The sequence below is a fragment of the Carcharodon carcharias genome, chromosome 31, assembly GCF_017639515.1.
Source record: "Carcharodon carcharias isolate sCarCar2 chromosome 31, sCarCar2.pri, whole genome shotgun sequence".
Taxonomy (NCBI): domain Eukaryota; kingdom Metazoa; phylum Chordata; class Chondrichthyes; order Lamniformes; family Lamnidae; genus Carcharodon; species Carcharodon carcharias.
Genome location: NC_054497.1, coordinates 29,403,324 through 29,425,560, shown reverse-complemented (window position 1 = coordinate 29,425,560; position 22,237 = coordinate 29,403,324). Strand labels below are relative to the sequence as shown.

Below are 22,237 nucleotides of genomic sequence, written 5' to 3'. Positions count from 1 at the left end.
TTCCTTCAAATAATTATCTCATTCACTTTTGAAAGTTACAACTTCCGGAATCTGTTTCCACCGGCCTTTGAAGCAGCTTGTTCCAGGCAACAAGTCACTGTGTAAAAAAAAATGTTGCCTCATGTTTACCAAAGCTCTTTACAACCAGCGAAGTACTTTTTTGAGGTGTAATCACTGTTGTCAAGTAGGAAATGTGGCAGACAATTTGCACACAGCAAGATCCCACAAGCAGCAACGTGACAATGACCCGATAATCAATTTCTGTGATGTGAACAGTGCAATAAATATTGGCCAGGACAGGGGGGAGAATTCCCCCTCCTCTTCCTCCAAACAGCACAACGGGATCGTTCATGCCCATCGGAGAGGGCAGGTGGGGCCTCGGCTATAACGGCCCATCCGAAAGATGGCACCTCTGGCAGTGCAGTACTCCCACGGTAGTGTGCCAATTTTGGATTTTGTTTTTAAAAGTTCTGGAATGAGATTTGAAGCCAAGGCACAGTGACTCAGGGATGGGAGTGGTTTCCATTGAGGAGAGTGGGGTTTGAACCCAGAGCAGTGACTCAGGGATGGGAGTGAAGCTCATTGGGGAGGTTGGGGTGGGTTTTTTTTAATGAATGGGCTGTCCCACAGGTACCCACTGCGGCTGCGCAGCCTCACCTCTCGCGATACTCTCCGGGATCGGAAGTGTGACAAGGCGCGAGCTGCCGGCAGCCGTTTCCATCGCCAAAGCTTCGGAATCACTTTCGTGCGTGAGGCGACATTTTATTATTACTTTCCTTTCCTGACGGGCATTATAAATGATTTCCGACGACTAACTCTCCGGCGGTACCAAAACTTTATTCGTAAACTGGGAGCCGAGCCGCGTCCCTCAGGCCTTCTGTAGATTTGATTCGGTGGTTGCTCACATTGCCTTGTTTCTGATTGGTTATTGCTGATGTCAATCATTCGCGCGGCACAGCCTGGCTACCTCGTTGCTGATTGGCGTCCTGCTTCTCACCCGATGCCTATTGGTTATCGATGTTGTCAAACCCTCTCACTGGACAGGCCGCCTGCCCCCGTTTATGCTGATTGGCAGTTTGCTTGTTCTCAGTCCCAGTCCGTTCTGATTGGTTGTTGCGGGTCTCAATCACTTGACGGCAGGGCCCGCCTATTTTATTGCGGATTGGCTGATCGCCTGTCCTCAATGTTCCTTCCGATTGGTTCTGCTGGGTATCAATCACTGTGGCGCTAGGTCCCGCCTCTGTTTTTGTTTATTGGCCCTGTGTATTTGCTCTGTGTGGCTCCTGATTGGCTGGTAGGTCCACTTTGGCTGTCAATCAAACTGACAGGGTAAGTCATTGCCTTAAAATGACAGCTCCCTCCAGGGGAACAGATTATAAAACAGAGCTGCTTTAAGAAAGCGCCTAATATTTCTTCTTTCACTGCTGCTCAGTTTGGCGCATTGCTCCGGATATTTTAAATCCAGATGTGTAGCTAAAAAAAAAGTCAAACCTCACTTTCCATATAGGAAAAGGGAGAAGAGGCCATTCAGCCCCTCTAGTTTGTTACATCATTCAGTTAGCCCATGACTGATCCACATCTCAGCTGCAGTTACCCACCTTGGTTCTGTTCATCCCCTTGCGTAACAAAAATGAATCAATCACAGTGGGGCCAGCACTGGATATGGTCCATCTCCCTTTGGAATTCCCTACCCCACAGAGGCTGTGGATGTTCAGCCATTGAGTATATTCCAGGCAGAAATCGATAGAGTTTTTAGGTAACAAAGGAGATGGGGAGAGTGTGGGAAGGTGGAGTTGAGGTGGAAGATCAGCCATGATCTTATTGAATGGCGGAGCAGGCTCAAGGGGCTGGATGGTCTATACAGGCCCCTGTTTCTTTTGGGAGGGGGAAGTAAGAAGAAATGAAACCAATTAAGGCTTTTTTTTAAAAAATCAGTTGGATCCAAGTTGACTGAATTATTGTGCTGGGGGATCATTCTGTCACCTGATCCTCTTGTCTCTGTCACATCACCGAGCTAGCCCCATGCTCCAAGAATGTCTCCCTCAGCTAGCGTTGGCTCTTGTGTTTCTACCTTACAGGACAGTTGGCACTTCCTCTGCTGCAGATATGTCGGATTGGTATTCACACTTTCAGAATCGAGATGAGGAGGATCAGGAAGAGGCCGAGGAGAATGAAGGTACAGTGAATGTAAATAAAATCATCAAACCTCGGTACATGGAAAGCAAAATCCCTCGTGTACAACACACTGTATACTTCTTGATTATAAGAACATTCAAGATTGAGTGAAACGGATTTTTGATCGACAAGGGAGTCAAGGGTTATGGGGGGCAGGAAAGTGGAGTTGAGGTCCCAATCAGATCAGAGGTCATCTTATTGAATGGAAGAGCAGGCTTGATGGACTGAATGGCCTACTCCTGCTCCTGTTTCTTATGTTTAAGTAGAACACGCTCTACTTTTTTTCATAATTCTAACCGTGACCTGAAATCCTAGCCGCAATAAGTGACGGAGCAGTGCTCACCAGTGCTTCACCTGAATATTATACAGCTTAAAATGTGCCAATATAGATTAGTTGCAATGGTTTTATTTTGCTTCCTTTCACTCTGCACCTTCTGCATCGGGACCTAAACAGCCAGAGTGTGGCTCTCTTCGAGCAGCCCTGTGTTTTCACAGAAATTTCCTCTTGGGCGATGTGTGCTGCCTCTGTTATGGTCTTCCCCCTTGAGAATCTTGGGACATGCTGAAGAAAGTATGTCGACCTGTATTTTGCTTTCTTCTGTAAATAAAATATCATTTTTTTCCAATATTACTGTGGGATACTGTGAAGGAGGCTTGTGGGGGCTGTGTGTATGTTGTGTGTGTTTGTGACTAATTAAACTGAAGAGAGTCAGATGGCAAGGTTTAAATCATCAAAGGGTTAGGTATAAAAACAGGCATTTTGAAGTGGAGATGAACAAGCTAAGATGGGATACCAGTAAATACAACATGAATAGGAATTTTCATGAGGAATTGAATTTTTAGCTGTTGAATTTCAAAGAGAAATACAAGGAAGATCATAAATGAATAGAGCAAAGTTATTAAGTTTACTTTTCCTGAAAGTGGTGGCCATAGACATGAAAGATTTTTATAATCTGGGAAAAGTAACTTCCAAAGAAAGTTAAGAACAATAGGTTTAAAGCTGAAAGAGAAAAAACATATTTAAGGAAAGATTGAAAGCTGTATAGGGTGGTGAGACCATGTGATCTTGTAGAGTGTATTGTGCGAGGACAGACCGGCGAAGTAAGCAGCCTTTAGTCACCCCAGAGGAGTGCTTGTTTGTTCCAGAAAGCGAGGTTTTGTTACAAGCCTTGGATTTCATTGTTGAATGGGAGAGAGAAAGAAGTCCCTGTGAAATACTTCCCCTGTAGCAACAGTGGGTGCCTTGCGGTAATATTACCGGATTTTTTTGTAGATTAAGAATCTTTAGGAACTGTTGCCTGGAAAAGGGCACTTATGTGGGAGGCTAGCTAAGTAGAAATATTTTGGGAAAGTTGTAAGACTAAATTTAACCATGTAACTGTAATCTTGCATGTTTAAGTTTTCTTTTCTTGTTAATAAATGTTTTAATTTAATATTTAAAATCTCCAAAAGTGGTAGTGGAGTCTTTACTTCTGACTTCAGTGCGCATACCTTCCCGTAATAAAAATACAAATTAAAATCGTTATGACAGCTTGATCAAGCTTCCCTTTGGGATTTGGTCAGCCCAGTAATTACTACCTGCCATATCATAACATTTCCCTCTCCCCGGATCTCACCTCCACCGCCAGAAAGACAGCATCTCCAACAGTATAGCATTCCCTCTGGAGTGTAATAAATAGGAGCAGCAGTAGGCCATTTGGCCCTTCGAGCCAGCTCCACCATTCAAGAAGATCATGGCTGATCAGATTGCAGCGCCAACTGACCAGCTAGTTGGCACCAATTGGCTAGTTGCGTCGCTCAGCCATCACTGGCAAGATCAACCGGAGGCGGGAACACTGCGGGTGTTCTTGACATGCCCTTCTCAAAATACTGCCACCAAAGTCACCACCTCCTGCTGGTCACACTCTGCCCCTTGAGAAGGGAGTGAATTCGAAGCAGTTTTCTGTTTGAAAGGAACTCAAGTCATCCAGTGGGGCAGGTTAAGCAATCTTAATAAAACAGCTCTCAACCTTTTTATTGTGGAATTCGGTTTAGATAAACAGGCGATACGAAATGCAGTAGTTTTGAATTAAGAGGAGTTGCCTCTGGTCTCTACTGATATATCAGTACTGGACTACTCCCCCTGGCTAAATACACACACACAGCTTCACTGAATTCCAGCAGAGTCTAGCCTTGCCTCAACCAGCCTGTGCTCCAAGCTTCTGGTATATCTGAAGCTTTTTATAGGAGCACAGGAAAGATGGGACTTTGGAGCAGGAGTAGGCCATTCAAATTTTTATTTATTTTTATGTTTATGACTTATTATCGAACCTGAATAAATCATGACTATCAGATCATTAGGTGGTGGTGTAGTGGTATTGTCGTTGGACTAGTAATCCAGAGACCCAGGGTAACGCCCTGGGGACCTGGGTTCAAGTCCCGCCACAGCAGATGGTGGAATTTGAATTCAATAAAAAAAAATCTGGAATTAAAAATCTACCATGAAACCATTGCCGATTGTCGTAAAAACCCATCTGGTTCACTATTGCCCAGTGTGGCCTACACATGACTCCAGACCCACAGGGTCAACTCTTAAGATGCCCTCTGAACAAGGACAATTAGGGATGGGCAATAAATGCTGGCCTAGCCAGTGATGCCCACATCCCATGGACGAATTTAAAAAAAGCTTAGATTTTAAAGGTAAATTTTTTTGAGTCCTCACTCAGGTAAGGAATTGAAATATTTCCCATTCAAGGTGGATAATGAATACCCACCCTGTGGTATAATTAAATGCAGAATGAATCTTTGTCTCTTACCAGCAGTGGGGAAGCTGTGTCACCATTGGCTTCATGGATAGCGTGCTTGTCTGTTGAGTCACAAGTTGGTGGCTTTGTGTATCAATCCAGGACTTGAGCACCTAATCCAGGCTGACACTCCATTGCATTCCTTAAGGAGTGCTGCATTGTCAGAGGTGCCGTCTTTCAGATGAATTGTTAAACTGAGGGGGTCCACCTCTCAGGTGGATGTGAAGGATTCCATGGCAGTATTTTGAAGAGGAGCAGGGGTGTTCTTCCCAGTATCCAGGACAATATTTATTCCTCAACCAAGATCACGAAAACAGATTATGTGGTCATTATCACATTGCTGTTTGTGGGAGCTTGCTGTGCGCAAATTGGCTGCCACCTTCCCTACATTTCAAACATACTCCATTGGCTGTAAAGCCGGAGGGCTCCTCCTGAGGTTATGAGAGACATTATAAAATATAGAATTATGTTTCGGAAGAGTTACAGCACAGGAGACCATCCAACAGCTGTCTGCAAGAGTAACTCAGCTAGTGCCGCTCCCTCAGCTTTTCCCTTTCGCTCTGCAATTTTGTTTTCTCAAATTGTTTACCCAATTCTCTTTTGAAAGCCCCAGTTGAATCTGCCTCTCTCACTCTCGGGCAGATCCTAACCTCTAGCAACATAAAAAGGTTTTTCCCCATGTCGCCTTCGCTTCTTTTGCCACTCACCTTAAATCTGTGCCCGCTGATTCTTGATCCTTCTCCCAATGAGAACAACTACTCTGTCTAGACCCTTGTCATTTTGTACACCTCTCAAATCTTCTCTCAACCTTCTCTCCTCCAAGGAGAACAGCACCACTTTCTCCAATCTATCCACGTAACTGATCTCCCTCATCCCTGGAACTATTCTCATGAATCTTTTCTAAAGTCTACACAGCTCTCCTAAAGCGTGGTCCCCAGAATTAAACACAATACTCCAGTTTAGGCCAAATCAGTGTTTTTGAAAAAGTTCATCGTAATTTCCTTGCTTTTATACTCTATGCCACTATTTATAAAGAGCAGGATCCCGTGTGTTTTTTTAACCACTTTCTCAATCTGTCCTGCCACCTTCAATGATTTATACACATATACACCCAAGTCCCTCTGCTCCTGCACCTCCTTTAAAATTGTACCTTATATTTTATATTGTCTCTCCATGTTCTTGCTACCAAAATGAATCACTTCCACGTTTCTCCGTGTTAAATTTCATCTGCCATTTGTCCACCCATTCCACCAACCTGTCTGTGTCCTCTTGAAGTTTAACACTATCTCCTCACAGTTCACAATACTCCCAAGTCTTTTTAATGCAGTTTTTGGGAGCACATTTACAGTTTCACTGCAGGTGGCATATGGAAATATTCCTCCCACATGACTGAGCCGCAACTTCAGAAAGGTCTGAAATATTTCTCTCTCCGCAGACGCTGCCAGACTCGCTGAGTATTTCCAGCACCTTCTGGTTTTATTTCAGATTTCCAGCACCCGCACTATTTGGATTTTGTTAAAATGTGAAGAACCCAGGGTGACAGCCCCATCCCACCCCTCCCCCAGCAGCCTGTCTGTGGCCCCTCCCCCCAGCAGCCTGTCTGTGGCCCCTCCCCCCAGCAGCCTGTCTGTGGCCCCTCCCCCCAGCAGCCTGTCTGTGGCCCCTCCCCCCAGCAGCCTGTCTGTGGCCCCTCCCCCCAGCAGCCTGTCTGTGGCCCCTCCCCCCAGCAGCCTGTCTGTGGCCCCTCCCCCCAGCAGCCTGTCTGTGGCCCCTCCCCCCAGCAGCCTGTCTGTGGCCCCTCCCCCCAGCAGCCTGTCTGTGGCCCCTCCCCCCCAGCAGCCTGTCTGTGGCCACTCCCCCCAGCAGCCTGTCTGTGGCCACTCCCCCCAGCAGCCTGTCTGTGGCCCCTCCCCCCAGCAGCCTGTCTGTGGCCACTCCCCCCAGCAGCCTGTCTGTGGCCCCTCCCCCCAGCAGCCTGTCTGTGGCCCCCTCCCCAACCCCAGCAGCCTGTCTGTGGCCACTCCCCCCAGCAGCCTGTCTGTGGCCCCTCCCCCCCAGCAGCCTGTCTGTGGCCCCTCCCCCCCAGCAGCCTGTCTGTGGCCCCCTCCCCAACCCCAGTAGCCTGTCTGTGGCCCCTCCCCCCCAGCAGCCTGTCTGTGGCCCCTCCCCCCCAGCAGCCTGTCTGTGGCCCCTCCCCCCCAGTAGCCTGTCTGTGGCCCCCTCCACCCCCCCCCCCCCCCCAACAGCCTGTCTGTGGCCCCCTCCCCCCCGCAGCCTGTCTGTGGCCCCTCCCCCTCCCCCCACAACAGCCTGTCTGTGGCCCCTCCCCCCCCAGCAGCCTGTCTGTGGCCTCTCTGAGTGACGTTGTGGTTCTAATAGTTAGAAGCTATTGGACCACAGTTAAAGACTTTACAAAGCAGAATGTATTATATCCACCAAGGCCTCACAGAGTCGCCCTGTCGTTGTTAACACCATAAATCCCTCCTAAAACAAAGAATTGATGTAACGGTGGGGTGTATAATAATGACAGACTACAGTTACTCAGTTTTATCACCTCCCCCATTTTTCCATCATTTAAAGTTGTGACAAGTTGATTCTCGTTTCAGAGGACATTCGATACGTAGGAAGGGACAGCTTAATCTTCCTCATTGATGCCTCAGAAGCCATGTTTGAAATGAACGAGGAAGACACTTCAGCATTCAACATGACTGTTCAGGTAAGAGGAGACCAATGATAGTGTGGTATGGCCGCTATAGGCAGGAACTCTGATGGTGCAGTGACAGGATCAGTGACCCACAGGTTGTGAGTTCAAATTCCCACCAGGATAAGAATGTGAAATTAAATTCAATACACCCGATGCACTCCACAGTCAAATACCCACTCAGTAGGCCTAGGATTCATTCGTGGGATTTAAACACAACTCTCGCTTATGGGCTGGGGTTTTATGGGCAGCGATGGCCCCATCCACACCCCACCCAGAAAGTCAGGGACAGCCCCAGTTCCGGGAGTTCTGAATGCATTTTATGAGCATCAGACAATTAACTGTCTGCAGTCGGGACTTCCCTCCCTTTAAGCTTGTTCGAACCCATCGACCAATGGATACAGGACAGGTACCCAAGATGTCAGGGTGGTCACCTCCCCACTCCATTCGTCACCCTGGCTTGAGATCACTGGGGGGTAAGCAGACTGCCGGCAGGCTCAGGAATGTTTGTAGAATCTAGAGACCTCAGCGCAATCTTTGTGATCTTTATTGCTACCTCACCTTGGTCCCTGACTCCTTAGAATTGTTTATGTTTTGTTTCTGAGAGAGAGAGAGAGAATTAATTGCTGTGCCAGCTAGTTCCATAAGAGTTCTATACTATTCTAAAAGAACGCCATTTATTAAAAGCCGCTATTTCTTACAAATTGGTTGAAGGCTAAGGGTTTCTCTGCAGTTCAGCCTGTCGAGCTAGGAGTGCAAAACTAATGTAGCGCCACCATTGCCAGGAGGTTGCAATTACATTGTGCACCGTTTACATAGACAGTTTCCATTATAAATGGGATTTGCGATGGACAAATTGTGGCAAGTATGTTACAACACAAGGTAAGGTATTGACCATAAGACATAGGAGCAGAAATTAGGCCATTCGGCCCATCAAGTCTGCTCCGCCATTCAATCATGGCTGATAAGTTTCTCAACCCCTTTCTCCCACCTTCTCCCCGTAACCTTTGATCCCCTTACCAATCAAGAACCTATCTATCTCGGTCTTAAATACACTCAATGACCTGGCCTCCACAGCCTTCTGTGGCAATGAATTCCATAGATTTACCACTCTCTGGCTAAAGACGTTTCTCCTCAATTCTGTTCTAAAAGGTCTTCCCCTTTACTCTGAGGCTGTGCCCTCGGGTCCTAGTCTCTCCTACTAATGGAAGCATATTCCCCACGTCCACTCTATCCAGGCCTTTCAGTATTCTGTAAGTTTCAATCAGATCCCCCCTCATCCTTCTATACTCCATCGAGTATAGACCCAGAGTCCTCAAACATTCCTCATATGTTAAGCCTTTAAATTTTGTCTACGGAAGAATTTTTTGATGATATGGGTAGATAATTAGATGGCTATATAGAGATGTGTGTCTAGCTCACATCACACCTGATAACAGAGTTAAAACAATCTTGAAATAAAGAGAAAGAAAGCAATTATTTTCATGATGATCTTGGGAAGGAGCTGGGATTTGAAATCAGCTGCCGAACTCAAAAGAGATAATTAATCACCTGCTAGTTGACCAGAGGACCAGTTGACAGGAGTTAAGGTTTGAAAAGAGAAGGCTGTAAATTAGCAACAGAATAATGCCTTGTGTCTGACATGATGGAGTGCTTCTGCCCTTAGAAAACAGGGCATCATGAACGATGACGTGGGAAAGCTGCTAGAGGATTACTTTTTTTTATTCTTTCACAGGATGTGGGTGTTACTGGCAAGGCCAGGGTTTGTTGCCCATCCCTAATTGCCCTTGAGAAGGTGGTGTTGAGCCAGCTTCATGAACTGTGTGAGTGTAGGTACACCCACAGTGCTGTTAGGGAGGGAGTTCCAGGATTTTGACCCAGCGACGGTGAAGGAACAGTGATTATATTTCCAAGTCAGGATGGTGAGTGACTTGGAGGGGAGCTTGCAGGTGGTAGATTACCCGTTGCCCTTTGAGGTGGTAGAGATCACCAGTTTGGAAGGTGCTGTCGAAGGAGCTTTGGCGAGTTGCTGCAGTGTATCTTGTAGCTGGTACACACACTGCTGCCCCTGTGTGATGGAGGTGGAGGGAGTTAATTCACGTTGGTGAATGTCCAGATTATCTCAGTCCACTCAGAGTGCTGATTGGTTTGGTTGGGTGATAGTGCCATGACCACTTCTGCTGCTGACTGATTTGACTCTCTTTGCTCGCAGTGTGTACACAGGGTTTACACCAGTAAGATTATCAGCAGTGACCGTGATCTTCTGGCTGTCGTGTTCTTCGGGACTGAAAAACACAAGAACTCTGTAGACTTCAAGCACATTTATGTCCTCCATGACTTGGACACACCAGGCAAGTTTGTCTGCCAGATCCAGTACATGTCTGTTTGAACCCATGTGGAGTATCTCCCTCCAGCATTCATACTTGGGATTTTGCTCTGTGAAAATTGTAATGTAGGAAACACAGCAGCGAACACCAATGCAATAATAAACATCATAATTATCCTTATTTAAGGTTAAAAATATAGCCTCGGACCCACTCCTCTCCCCCTCAAACTGAATGTAAAATCTAATCGTTTTATGGTCACTGCTAACTAGGGGTGTTTTCTCTATGGGATCATGGATGGATCCCATCTCGTTGCACAATACCAGGCCTAGTATAGCTTGCTGTCTGGTTGGCTCCAGAACGTGCTGTTCCAAGAATCTATCCTGGATGCATTCTATGAACTCCCCATCCAGGCTACCTTTGCCCAACTGAATTTTCCAGTCTATATGTAAATTAGAATCTCCCATGATTATCGCCATGCCTTTCTGACAAGTTCCAATTATTTCTTCCTTTATGCTCCATCCTACCATGTGGTTACTGTTAGGAGGCCTGTACACAACTCCCACAAGTGACTTCTTATCTTTACCTTTTCTCATCTCTACCCAAACCATTTCCACATCCTGGTTTCCTGAACTAAGGTCATCCCTCTCTATTGTGCTAATACCATCATTAACTAACAGAGCCTCCCCTCCACACTTTCCTCGCTTCCTGCCTTTCCTAAATATCCTGTACCCTTCAATATTCAGGTCCCAATCCAAGTTCTCCTGCAGCCATGTCTCTGCAATGGCTATCAAATTGTAATTATTTATTTCTATACGCGCTCTCAGTTCATCTGTTTTGTTTTGAATGCTACGTACATTCAGATACAGAGCTTTCAGTTTTATCCTTTTATTCTTTTTATAACCTCTAGTCTCATCAGTTGATTTATTGTTAGATTTGTACTCTCTAAGCCTTCCTGTCATGGCCTGTTTTTCTTTTCCTCTAATAATACCTTTCTCTCTTGCCTTGTATCTGATTTATCACATCTTCCCAAAGTTGTACCCTTGCCCCCACTACTTAGTTTAAAGCCCCCTCTACTTCCCTGGTTATGTGGTTCGCCAGAACACCGGTCCCAGAACGATTCAGGTGTAGATCGTCCCAACGGTACGGATCCCACTTTCCCCTGTACCCGTGCCAATTCCCCATGAACTGGAATCCATTTCTCCCACACCAGGCTTTCAGCCACACATTCATCTCCCTCATCTGATTTGTCCTATTCCAATTTACATGTGTCTCAGGTAATAATCCAGAGATTATGACCTTCGAGGTTCTGCTTCTTAATTTGGTGCCAAGCTCCTCATACTGACAGTGCAGAACCTCCTCCTTTGTCCTGCCTATGTCGCTGGTACCAACATGGACCATGACAACTGGATCTTCCCCCTCCCACTGCAAGTTCCTCTCCAGTCCTGTGGAGATATCCCGAACCCTGGCACCAGTCACGCAACACAGCCGTCTGGACTCACACTGTTTGCAGCAGAGAACGGTGTCAATCCCCCTGAATATACTGACCCCTACTACCACTACATTCCTTGTAACTCCTCCCACTTGAATGGATTCCTGGACCAGAGTGCTATGGCCAATTAACCCATCCACCCTGCAGCACCCTGCAAACATCAAACCTGTTGGATAATTGCAAGACCAAGACTCTTGCTCTCTGGGTCCCCCTTATCTGCCTCAATTGCAGTCACATCCTCCTGTCCCTGACCACTGACAAAATCAGAAGACCCTATCCTAAGGGATGTTACCGCCTCCTGGAATAAAGTGTCTAGGTAACTTTCCCCCATCCTGCTATGTCGCAGTGTTTGCAGCTCAGCCTCCAGCTCAATAACTCGGAGCCGAAGTTCCTGCAGCCACAAACACTGACTGCAGATGTGTTTGCCCTGGATCACACCGGTACCCAGCAGCTCCCACATTCTGCAATCACAGCATATCACCTTCCCTGCCATCTCCAATATGTGTTAATTAATTAATAATTGCCAATTAACTAATTATAATGAATAAAGCCGCCACCTCCCAATAGGTTTTGGCACTGCCAGTAAACTTTACGATACTGATAAAACTAATAATACCAGTTACTGGTTACCTGCTCCTTCTGCACTGGAGGCTGTAAAAGAGAAGGAAGAAAAGCACCTCCTCCCTGCTCTTCACCGAACTCCCCACTCAGCACACTCTACTTCCTGCAGTAAACCCTACCTAAAACACCTCTTTCCTCCTAAGCAACAAATTCTCACTTTGAACCAAATCCCAAATATACTCACTCGGTCTCTGTCTCACTCAGGCCAAAGTCTCCCCTTACTGACCTCTGTCCAGTCTGATTAATGTTGTTTCTGTCTCAACCGCAAAACTTCAGCCTGGATCCCTTGTTGATCCTGGGCCTCTGGTAGGTTCATTGCCGGCAGCTACCACTGCTCCCACTGGCACTGCCTGGGGTTAGGGCAGGGGATTGAAGGGGCGTTTCCATCCCCAAAATCCTTAAGTTTGAAAGTGGAAGAGCAAGTTTCTGAAGCCTCTTTCCCAGCTAGGTCACCACCTTGTATTTATGTAAAAGAACATGGGCCATTTCCTTGTGTGTTTAATTGATTGACGTTCTAATCTGAATCCATCTCTCTGGACACAGGTGCTAAGCGAGTGCTGGAGCTGGATCAGTATGAGGGGGAGAAGGGGAACAAGTCCTTCAAGGAGAACATAGGCCACAGCACCGATGGCTCATTGAGTGATGCACTCTGGGTCTGCTCCAATCTCTTCAGTGACGTCAGGCTCAAACTGAGCCACAAGCGCATCATGCTGTTCACCAACAACGATAACCCGCACGCCAAAGACAGCTCCAGAGCACGAATGGCCAGAACAAAGGCCAGTGACCTCCGAGAGACAGGTGGGTGAGCTACTGTTACCATAAAGCATTGTTATACATCTGACAGCAACTGGCTGAACGAAATGTGATTCAGGAAGTCCTCACTTCAAATTGCAGATGCGTTTCTGAAAGGAGCAACTTTACGTGAAGCGACTTTAAGCAAATCAGATTTTCCCATTAAAGCTGGAGTTAGGTTTTTCAGCTCTTCGGCTCCCTGACGCTCCCTGTGGCTCCAGCTAACGGCTGCTCCCGTTCCTTGGTCCTTCGGGTCACTGCGGACCCTTCCTCAGCTTGCCCCCCCACTTATCCTCCCTCTCGCTGCTGATCTGCCACAGTCGGTGGGTCAGGCAGTGAGAGAAGCCTGAAGCCAGCAGCAAGATAAATGGTCAGGGAGCGGCAGAGGCTGCTTCAAAATGGCACCAGCCAGGTCATGTGGCCCTTATGTCAGATCCAGCGCGTAGCGACTGTAAAACGAAATTCCAGACGTTAAACACAAATACAGACCCATTAACTGACCAGATTTAGAAGGGAGCAATTCAAGCAGGGCAGTTTAAAATGGGCACTTACTGTATTGTTGTCTGTGCAGCACTGTTTGTCTGCCAGGACCGCAATAGCAACAACTTGCATTTTTATAGTGCCTTTAACATGGCAAAACATCTCAAAGCACCACAAAGGAGCATAATGAGACAAAATCTGATACCGAGACACATATGGCGAGGCGACTGAAAGTTTGGTCAGGTAAATTTTAAGGCAGAAAGCGAGGTAGAGAGACCAAGAGGTTTAGGAGGGGATTCCAGAGCTGGGGGCCCAGGTAGTTGAGGGCACAGCTGCCAGTAGTGGAGCGAGGGAACTCAGTGATGTACAAGAGGAGGACTGTCACTAGGTCAGCAATCACAATAATACCTGTGTCTCCTGGGTCCTAGAAAACTGTGAAGAGTTCAGAGATCTCGGAGGTTTGGAGGAATAGTGAAGATTATAGAGATGGGGAGGGCCAAGACATTGGAGCGATTTGACTAGGTTGAAAATTGTGCTTCATATTGGGTTGTGTTTAAACAGGTTTAGATGGTGTAGCAATTCGACCAGTATTACAGACAGGAGGGGGGGCTCTTAACTTAAACAGTCCTGATTTCTCCTCTCACCACCCATCCGTAAGCAGAAAAGTGTTTTTGATTTTTGATTTTCCCCTTTATGGTGTATTTTTCCAACCCTTCAGTTTTGGTGCGATCAAAATCTCCATTAATAACCCCACAGCAAACTTGAGGCAGGGTGAACTAAAAGGGTTAGTTTAATTTACACACTGAAAATGCGGGAGTGGATGTCACTATATAGCCCCCGGTACATTCATATAATAAAAGAGAAATAAGGGAAAGAAAGAGGTACAGAGAAGATAAGACGTGAGTCCAGGATCAAAGTCTAATGATGTATTCTTTCAGGGTCAGCAGGCTGCAGACAGATGCTGGATAACTCACTTTTCCAGTAGAGATGGGATAGGCACATAGAGATGAATTAGTCTTGTAGGCACTGGTACAGAAGTTTCAGTAGAAAATAGTTTAGGTGGGGAGCCAGGTATTCAAAAGCCTGGACAGAGCCCTTTTTCTGCAAGATGGAAAATGACAGTCTGTCTTTGTTCAGCTGCACGAGGCAATATTACAGATTCTAGCAGCTTGGGGAGGTGTCATGTGATATGTCTCCCACTTTGCAGCCTTGGGTTGGACAAAGGATGTACATTCCTGGTCTGGTTTCTCGAGGTGGTTAATGTTCACATTAATAAGTTCAGCAGAGGTTTCCGGGTCCTCTTGTCCTTGCTCCTGCTGGCCAGGCCTGGGCTTAGAAATGTAAAGGGCCTTGTGCAAGTCCTGGGAGTTTGATCGCTGCAGTCACAGGGGCATTAGCGCATCTTCAGAGATAACGAGGTTACTGCTGGTGTGAAGGCCAGAAATTCCTTTTGCGTGAGTCATAGCCAGTCATGGCTTCAGTTAGTTTAACGTCTTTGCCCAGTTTTAAGAAAAATAATTTTATAGATTAGCTAGGGTGATATATCTTATAAAAGTGTAGAATGAGGTCTTAGCTCCCTGACACCAGTGTTGTACCGTGCATTGGAGCTTCATCTAATATTCTCTTCACTGCCTCTGCTGTCTTGACTCACACATGAAGCATGGCCCTGTAGGGATGGCCAGAAAGCAGTTTCCCAGGCAGCATAGGAAACGGGGAAGGAAAAGACCTGCTGGCCCCCTGATAGCCTGCCCCGAACCATGACGGTAGGAGCCTTCCCCTCTCAGTCCCTCTACCCCCACACTCACTGAAACTCTCGTGTAATCTAGGCAAATATACAGGGCCAAAGTCAACCCTGAATCAAAATTAATCAATCAAACTAGTCCAGGAGATCACATAGATCAAATATTATCCAGAATCTGAACTTCTGCACATCGCAATCTCTAACCCAGTCAACAACTGGGTCCAGCTCCACTTTAAAGGACCTGAGAAGAGTTAGAGAGAAAACTGTCAATTTTTTTGTTCAAAGATATTATCTATAGAGCAATAATAATAATAGCTTTGCTTTTTGCTGCTCTATTGTGAATGGAGTGTCTTTACCAATGAACTTTGTCTGTGTGCAGGTATCATCCTTGACCTAATGCATCTGAAGAAGCCTGGTGGTTTTGACACATCTCTATTCTACTGTGACATTGTCAGCGTATCAGAGGATGAAGGTACAGCCATGCAAGACAAGGAGTCAGCCAGGTTGGATGATCTGCTTCAGAAAGTGTGGGCCAAGGACTACAAGAAAAGGACTATCACCAGGTCAGCAGCCACCTAGAATAGCACAGTGTCTCCTGGGTCCTGCAAGACTGTGGAAATTCTAATAAAGTCACTCATGACACATTTCCCATTTTCCCTGTGGATCCTGGGAGACCTAACAATAGATCCTCATCATGCCTCAGGAAGGACAAACAGGCTGGGTCTCTTTCCTCTTGATGGGATGTAATAGAGATCTTTAAAATTATGAAAGGTTTTCATAGAATCGACACAAAAGGGTGTGTTTTCACTTGCAGGGAAGAACAAAACTATCTCGTCAACACGAGATAGTGACCAAGAAATCCAATCAGGAATTCAGGAGAAATCTATTTACCCAGAGAGTGATGAGAACGTGGAAGTCGCTACCACAGAGAGTGTTTGCAGTGAATAGTGTAGATGCATTTAAGGGGAGGCTAGACAAGCACAATGGGGAAGAAATTAGTTGGTTACACGGACAAAGTTAAATGAGGAGGAGTGGAAGAAAGCTTGTCTGGCGTGGATCTGTTGGGCTGAATGGCCTGTTTCTCTGCTGTTTATCCTTTGTAGAAACATCAGAAAGTGCATCATGTTACTTTGATGGGAAGCAGCTATCACGTTTGCAAATGTAGCAGCTATTTTCCACACGAGCTCACGCGGTGACATGAATGACCAGTTCTGTTTTTGATGGTTAATTAAGGCACAAATGTTGGATACGACAGAGCTTCCCTGCTCTTCATGTGGTGCAGTGGGGTCCTTTACATCCAGCTGACCGGGTAGTCAGTTTAAGCTTCATCCCTAACCTGCCACCTTCAGCCACTTAATGTGCATCAGGAATGTGTTTACCTCTGATGTGGGGTTTCTGCCCTGTTAATCTCTCTCTGATGTCGTGCTGATTGCATTTGATGTCCTGTTCTTTGGCTAGGCTGAACCTGAAGCTGGGAGAAGGTGTGGACCTTTCAGTCGGAGTTTACAATCTCATCCGGAGTGCCCAGAAACCCAGTGCAATCCGCCTGTACCGAGAAACCAACGAGCCAGTCAAAACCAAAACCCGCTGGTTTAATGGGGAGACGGGCAGCCTGCTTCTGCCCAGCGACACCAAAAAGGCCCAGGTAATGTATAGTGAACCTTATCGTGCCGAATGAGAACATCAGCTCCCGCCTCACTGAAGGCAAAATACTGCAGATGATGGTAATTAGAAATATAAACAGAAAATGCTGGAAACGTCTCTTTCTTAATTCGTTCACGAGATGTGGGTGTCGCTGACAGGGCCAGCGTTTATTGCCCAGCCCTAATTGCCTTTGCGACGGTGATGGTGAAGCACTTTGTAAAAGGCCTGCACTCAGTGAAGTGAAGGTGCTCCCAAAGCGCAGTGGTTTTTATTGGTTTTCGTAGCGATTTTTAATACACCTGAGTGGCTTTCCAGGCCAGTCAGAGGGCAGTTGAGAGCCAACTGTGCAGTCCTGGAGTCACATGTAGGCCAGACCAGGTAAGGGTGGCAGATTTCCTTCCCTGAAGAACATTAATGAACCAGATGGGTTTTTACAATAACCTGGCAGTTTCAGGGTCAAAAGCTAATACCAATTTTATTTAGTGAACTGGATGTAAATTCCCTGTCTGACATGGTGGAGTTTCAACTTGCGCCTCCAGGTCATTAGGCCAAGTCTCTGGATTTACTTTGTCCAGTAAAATAACTGTTATGGTGTTGTATCCCTTGTGGGTTCTGTGGAGAGCAAAACAGAGTTAATATTTCAGATTGGTGACTTTTTCTTTAGAACTATCCCACATTAGACATGTAACAGGTTTTAAACTGGTACAGATGGAAGGTATGCGCAGAGGGCTGGAAAGAATGAAAGGGAAGGTCCCTAACTGGGTGGAAGGCTGGAGAGACTAAATGACAGAAGAGACGATAGTGTGAGGCAAAAACAGAATGATAATGAGGTGAGTAAAGAAAGAAAAGAACTTGTGTTTATTAAAATAGCACCTTTCACGATGGCCCAGAGCACTTTACAGCCAATAAAGTATTTTTGAAGTTCTCTGCAAACATTAGGAATACGATCAAACATTGTGCCTTTTTTTGGATTGCCTGAGAGCTTGGGAAGTTTATGGTTCCCTGTTACTTTATCCATGGCAACGCCTCAGCCAATCAGAGTCAACTTGCCAACCAATCAGCACCCTTTTCTCCTGTGATATAAATTGTGATGGTTTGAAATTTGGTATTCTTGTGTTTGTCCTGATGAGTGCAAGATGCAAACCTTTGGCAACGTGTCTCTTCAGCATTGCTTCTGAAGTGTAGGCACTGTTGAAAGTTTCTACTTACATTTAACTCTCTTTATCTTTATCGTTCACAAACTGATTCCCTCCCTTTAACTTGCGTCTTTGTTTTAAAATGAGAACCTATTTCTTTTTTACTCTTTGCTCGAATTTCTGCTCTCTCTTTAAATCGTTGCCTATTTCTGGGATATACTTTAGCCTCTGTGCAGTGTCCTGAATATTTTGTACAACCCTGTCCAGACGCCCAGTAGGAAGGGTCTTCTTCCCCTTTGCTCTTCTTATCCCTCAATCAATTTCCCATTTTTCGCTCAGACCTTTACTGGATTCATCTCCCTGTGGTAGTTACATCACCATCTATACAGATGGATTATCCCATAAAGCATGTTCAGCCTAATGAGTTGTTGCTATTGAGCATGTCTGTGCCTCTCAATGCTATTTAACAAAAGCACTAACTCATTAAGTAAAGGAACATAGTATGACCGGATTAACACAGTAATCACTAATTTCACACAGTGTGAGAGAATCCATAAAGGGATCAATTCTTGTTTTCAGTTGACTTCAGTGGGAGCTGGTCACCTTTATGTTGATGTCAGCTTAAGCTCTTTCCCCGAACCTAATTCACACCAAGTCTCGTTCACCCATCACCCCTGTGCTCGCTGACCTATACTGGCTCCCAGTCTGACAACGTCTCAATTTTAAAATTCTCATTCTTTTTATCAAATCCCTCCATGGCCTTGCTCCTCCCTACCTCTATAACCTCCTCCAGCTCTGCAATGCCCCAAGATTCTGAGCTCCTCCAGTTCTGGCCTCCCTGACTTTCATCACCTCATTATTGGCGACTGTGCCTTTCAGGTCCCAAGCTCTGAAATTCCTCCCCAAAACCTCTCCATCTCCCTCTCTGCTCTTCTGTAAAACCTCCCTCTTTGAACAAGCTTTTCTTCACCTGTCCTAATATCTTTCTGTTGTTTGATATGCTCCTGTGAAGAGGCTTGTGATGTTTACTGTGGTAAAGGTGCTATATTAAGAGGAGTTTATTTCAGTTATTGCATGTCCCTAATTGCCCTTGAGAAGGTGAGCTGCCTTCTTGAACCGCTGCAGTCCATGTGGTGTAGGTACACCCACAGTGCTGTTAGGAAGGGAGTTCCAGGGGTTTGACCCAGCAACAGTGAAGGAATGTCGACATATTTCCAAGTCAGGATGATGAGTGGCTTGGAGGAGAACTTCTAGGTGGTGATGTTCCTGTCTATCTGCTGCCCTTGTCCTTCTAGATGATACAGGTCATGGGTTTGGAAGATGCTGTCTATAAGGAGCCAGGGTGAGCTCCTGCAGTGCATCTTATAGATGGTACACACTGCTGCCACTGTGCATTGGTGGCGGAGGCAGTGAATGTTTGTGGATGTGGTGCCAATCAATTGGGCTGCTTTGTCATGGACAGTGTCAAGCTTCTTGAGTGTTGTGGGAGCGGCACTCATCCAGGCAAGTGGAGAGTATTCCATCACACTCCTGACTTGTGCCTTGTAGATGGTGGGCAGGCTTTGGATTGTCAGGAGGTGAGTTACTCAAAAGATGTTTGCTCTTTCATATAAATTCATGCAGGTTTAAGGCTGTTCTTGTTTTTTTTGATGCCCAGGTTTATGGAAACAGGCAGATTGTTATGGAGAAAGAAGAAACTGAGGAACTGAAGAGGTTCGAAGACCCAGGATTGGTCCTAATTGGTTTCAAGCCATTGTCGCTCTTAAAGAAGCATCACTACATCAGACCCTCACAGTTCATTTACCCAGAGGAGACACTGATAGCAGGTAACCTTCAACCACAGCTACTGCTCCCCATTGACCTCACGGGTAACCTTCAACCACAGCTACTGCTCCCCATTGACCTCACGGGTAAGGCACTACCCAGTGTGGTTTGCAGAGTGGGGAGCAAAGCGTTTATTCTTTGTCCTCAATAAGCTGCTGGTACAAATGACAAATCTGTACAGAGATGATGGGGAAGCCTGCAGTGGCAGCATGAAGCGGAAAGGGGCTCTCTTGGTCTTCCCAACTGCTGACACATCAGCAAGTTCATACCGGGGACAGACCGTTCACTTGCTCCTTGTGTGGGGCGGGATTCACTCAGTCACAACACCTGTTGAGACACGAGCAGGTTCACAAGTGACTGGATTCTGCTGTTATTGCTGCTGGTAATCACACCCAGGACTGATAATCTGACAATATTTGGGTTGTTTCTGCTGATGTTAACAACCCTATAACTGCCTGCAGTTTAATATTCTGGAGATGTCACAATATCTCTTTTTAAAAGTGCCATTTATAATCTTTCTGCTTAATTCAAGAATTCTCACTAGGAATTAGTTTGCAATAAAATCAGGAACTTTTACTTGAGTCTTATATTGGCAGCTAATGCCCCAGCATGTTGTATGAGAGAATCGTACCCTGGGGAGTTAGTGGCATTGTATATATTTACCATGCAACCATATTAGAAATCTGCTGCAAATGTGTCATTGTACAGAATACCCCTACCCTGAGGGGCTGTGTCACTGATTGTTTGATGCTACCTAAGAATTATGATGGCTTAGAGATGAGAAGATGGTTTTGTGCTCATTGTGCCTGTTCCCTCTGGTCCACTCCCTCCTGTTACAACACTCAGTTACGTATTGAATGCCATCAATGATTTTTCTCCACTGCTCTGGATGATAAATATTTCCAAAGGGATCTCGCACTTTGAATAAAGGTGACAGGTGCAGAATCCTGTTACTCTGATTAGATATAAAGGAAATTCATGCAGATTTAGAAGTAGTATGAATTTTATCTTCGCCACTTGCTGAGCAGCTCAGAGAGGTCTGTCCCTCTGCTCGTCCTTTCCAACAGTAGTTTGCCTTTGGGCCAGGCTCGAAGCTGTTTGTTCTTCTGAGCAGTGTTTTTCACATTCCTGACAGGAAGCATCACTTTATTCAGCGCGCTGCTTACCAAGTGCCTGGAGAAGGAAGTGTACGCTGTTTGCCGGTACACTCCCCGGAGGAACACCCCACCCCGATTTGTGGCGTTGGTCCCACAAGAGGAGGAATTGGACAATCAGAAAGTGCAGACGATCCCTTCAGGTCAGTGACACTGTCTCCATCTTCAAATCGCTCACTGATTGGGTACATACATTTGATTTTCAATTTTCTACCCCCCAACAATGGAGGACATCATAGCGGTTACCAATCCTGACCACCCTCCCACCCCACACACAATAAGAGAACTGGAGCGTGACCTCCCGGGACCCAGAGAGCACCACAGCCTGGACTTGGGCTCAGCTGAGCTAACACACGGCTGATCCTTCAGGCATCTATAGCTCCGTTATAATGGGTGCTACCTTGGATGTCTGAAAATTGAAGGCGATTGAATAGTAACTTCCAAAAGGAAAGTGGATAAATACTTGAACAGGACAAGATTGCGGGGCTGGGGAGGGAGAAGCTATTGAGACCCATTGTATAAGCTTTTTCAAAGCGCTGGCATGGCCATGATGGGCGGAATGAGCCCTGACTATGCGGTATTGTTTATTGATTCTGAGTCATTTATTATCACTGTAAACCGTGCATTATGTTGCAGTGTGGGTATCCCTGCATTATGTTGCAGTGTGGGTATCCCTGCATTATGTTGCAGTGTGGGTATCCCTGCATTATGTTGCAGTGTGGGTATCCCTGCATTATGTTGCAGTGTGGGTATCCCTGCATTATGTTGCAGTGTGGGTATCCCTGCATTATGTTGCAGTGTGGGTATCCCTGCATTATGTTGCAGTGTGGGTATCCCTGCATTATGTTGCAGTGTGGGTATCCCTGCATTATGTTGCAGTGTGGGTATCCCTGCATTATGTTGCAGTGTGGGTATCCCTGCATTATGTTGCAGTGTGGGTATCCCTGCATTATGTTGCAGTGTGGGTATCCCTGCATTATGTTGCAGTGTGGGTATCCCTGCATTATGTTGCAGTGTGGGTATCCCTGCATTATGTTGCAGTGTGGGTATCCCTGCATTATGTTGCAGTGTGGGTATCCCTGCATTATGTTGCAGTGTGGGTATCCCTCCATTATATTGGCAGGGTGGGTTGTTGCAGTGTGGGTATCCCTCCATTATATTGGCAGGGTGGGTATCCCTGCATTATGTTACAGTGTGGGTATCCCTCCATTATATTGGCAGAGTGGGTATCCCTGCATTATTTTGCAGTTTGGGTATCCCTGCATTATGTTGCAGTGTGGGTATCCCTGCATTATGTTGCAGTGTGGGTATCCCTGCATTATGTTGCAGTGTGGGTATCCCTGCATTATGTTGCAGTGTGGATATCCCTG

The 22,237-nt window shown here is 46.1% G+C and overlaps 1 protein-coding gene across 2 annotated transcripts in view; it reads left to right on the top strand.

The window, feature by feature from the left end:
- Positions 1-672: 672 nt before the first annotated feature.
- xrcc6 (X-ray repair complementing defective repair in Chinese hamster cells 6) overlaps positions 673-22,237 on the top strand; it is a 35,353-nt gene continuing 13,788 nt past the window's right edge. The window contains exons 1-9 of one of the 2 annotated variants that reach the window (XM_041178083.1): positions 673-749; positions 2,079-2,176; positions 7,565-7,674; positions 9,872-10,010; positions 12,640-12,894; positions 15,489-15,672; positions 16,568-16,754; positions 19,547-19,715; positions 20,849-21,010. In XM_041178083.1, the coding sequence (XP_041034017.1) occupies positions 2,107-2,176; positions 7,565-7,674; positions 9,872-10,010; positions 12,640-12,894; positions 15,489-15,672; positions 16,568-16,754; positions 19,547-19,715; positions 20,849-21,010 (1,276 nt within the window). In that variant the 5' untranslated portion in view covers positions 673-749; positions 2,079-2,106. The remainder of the gene's footprint in view (positions 750-2,078; positions 2,177-7,564; positions 7,675-9,871; positions 10,011-12,639; positions 12,895-15,488; positions 15,673-16,567; positions 16,755-19,546; positions 19,716-20,848; positions 21,011-22,237) is intronic. The other variant, XM_041178082.1, reaches the window with a different exon arrangement.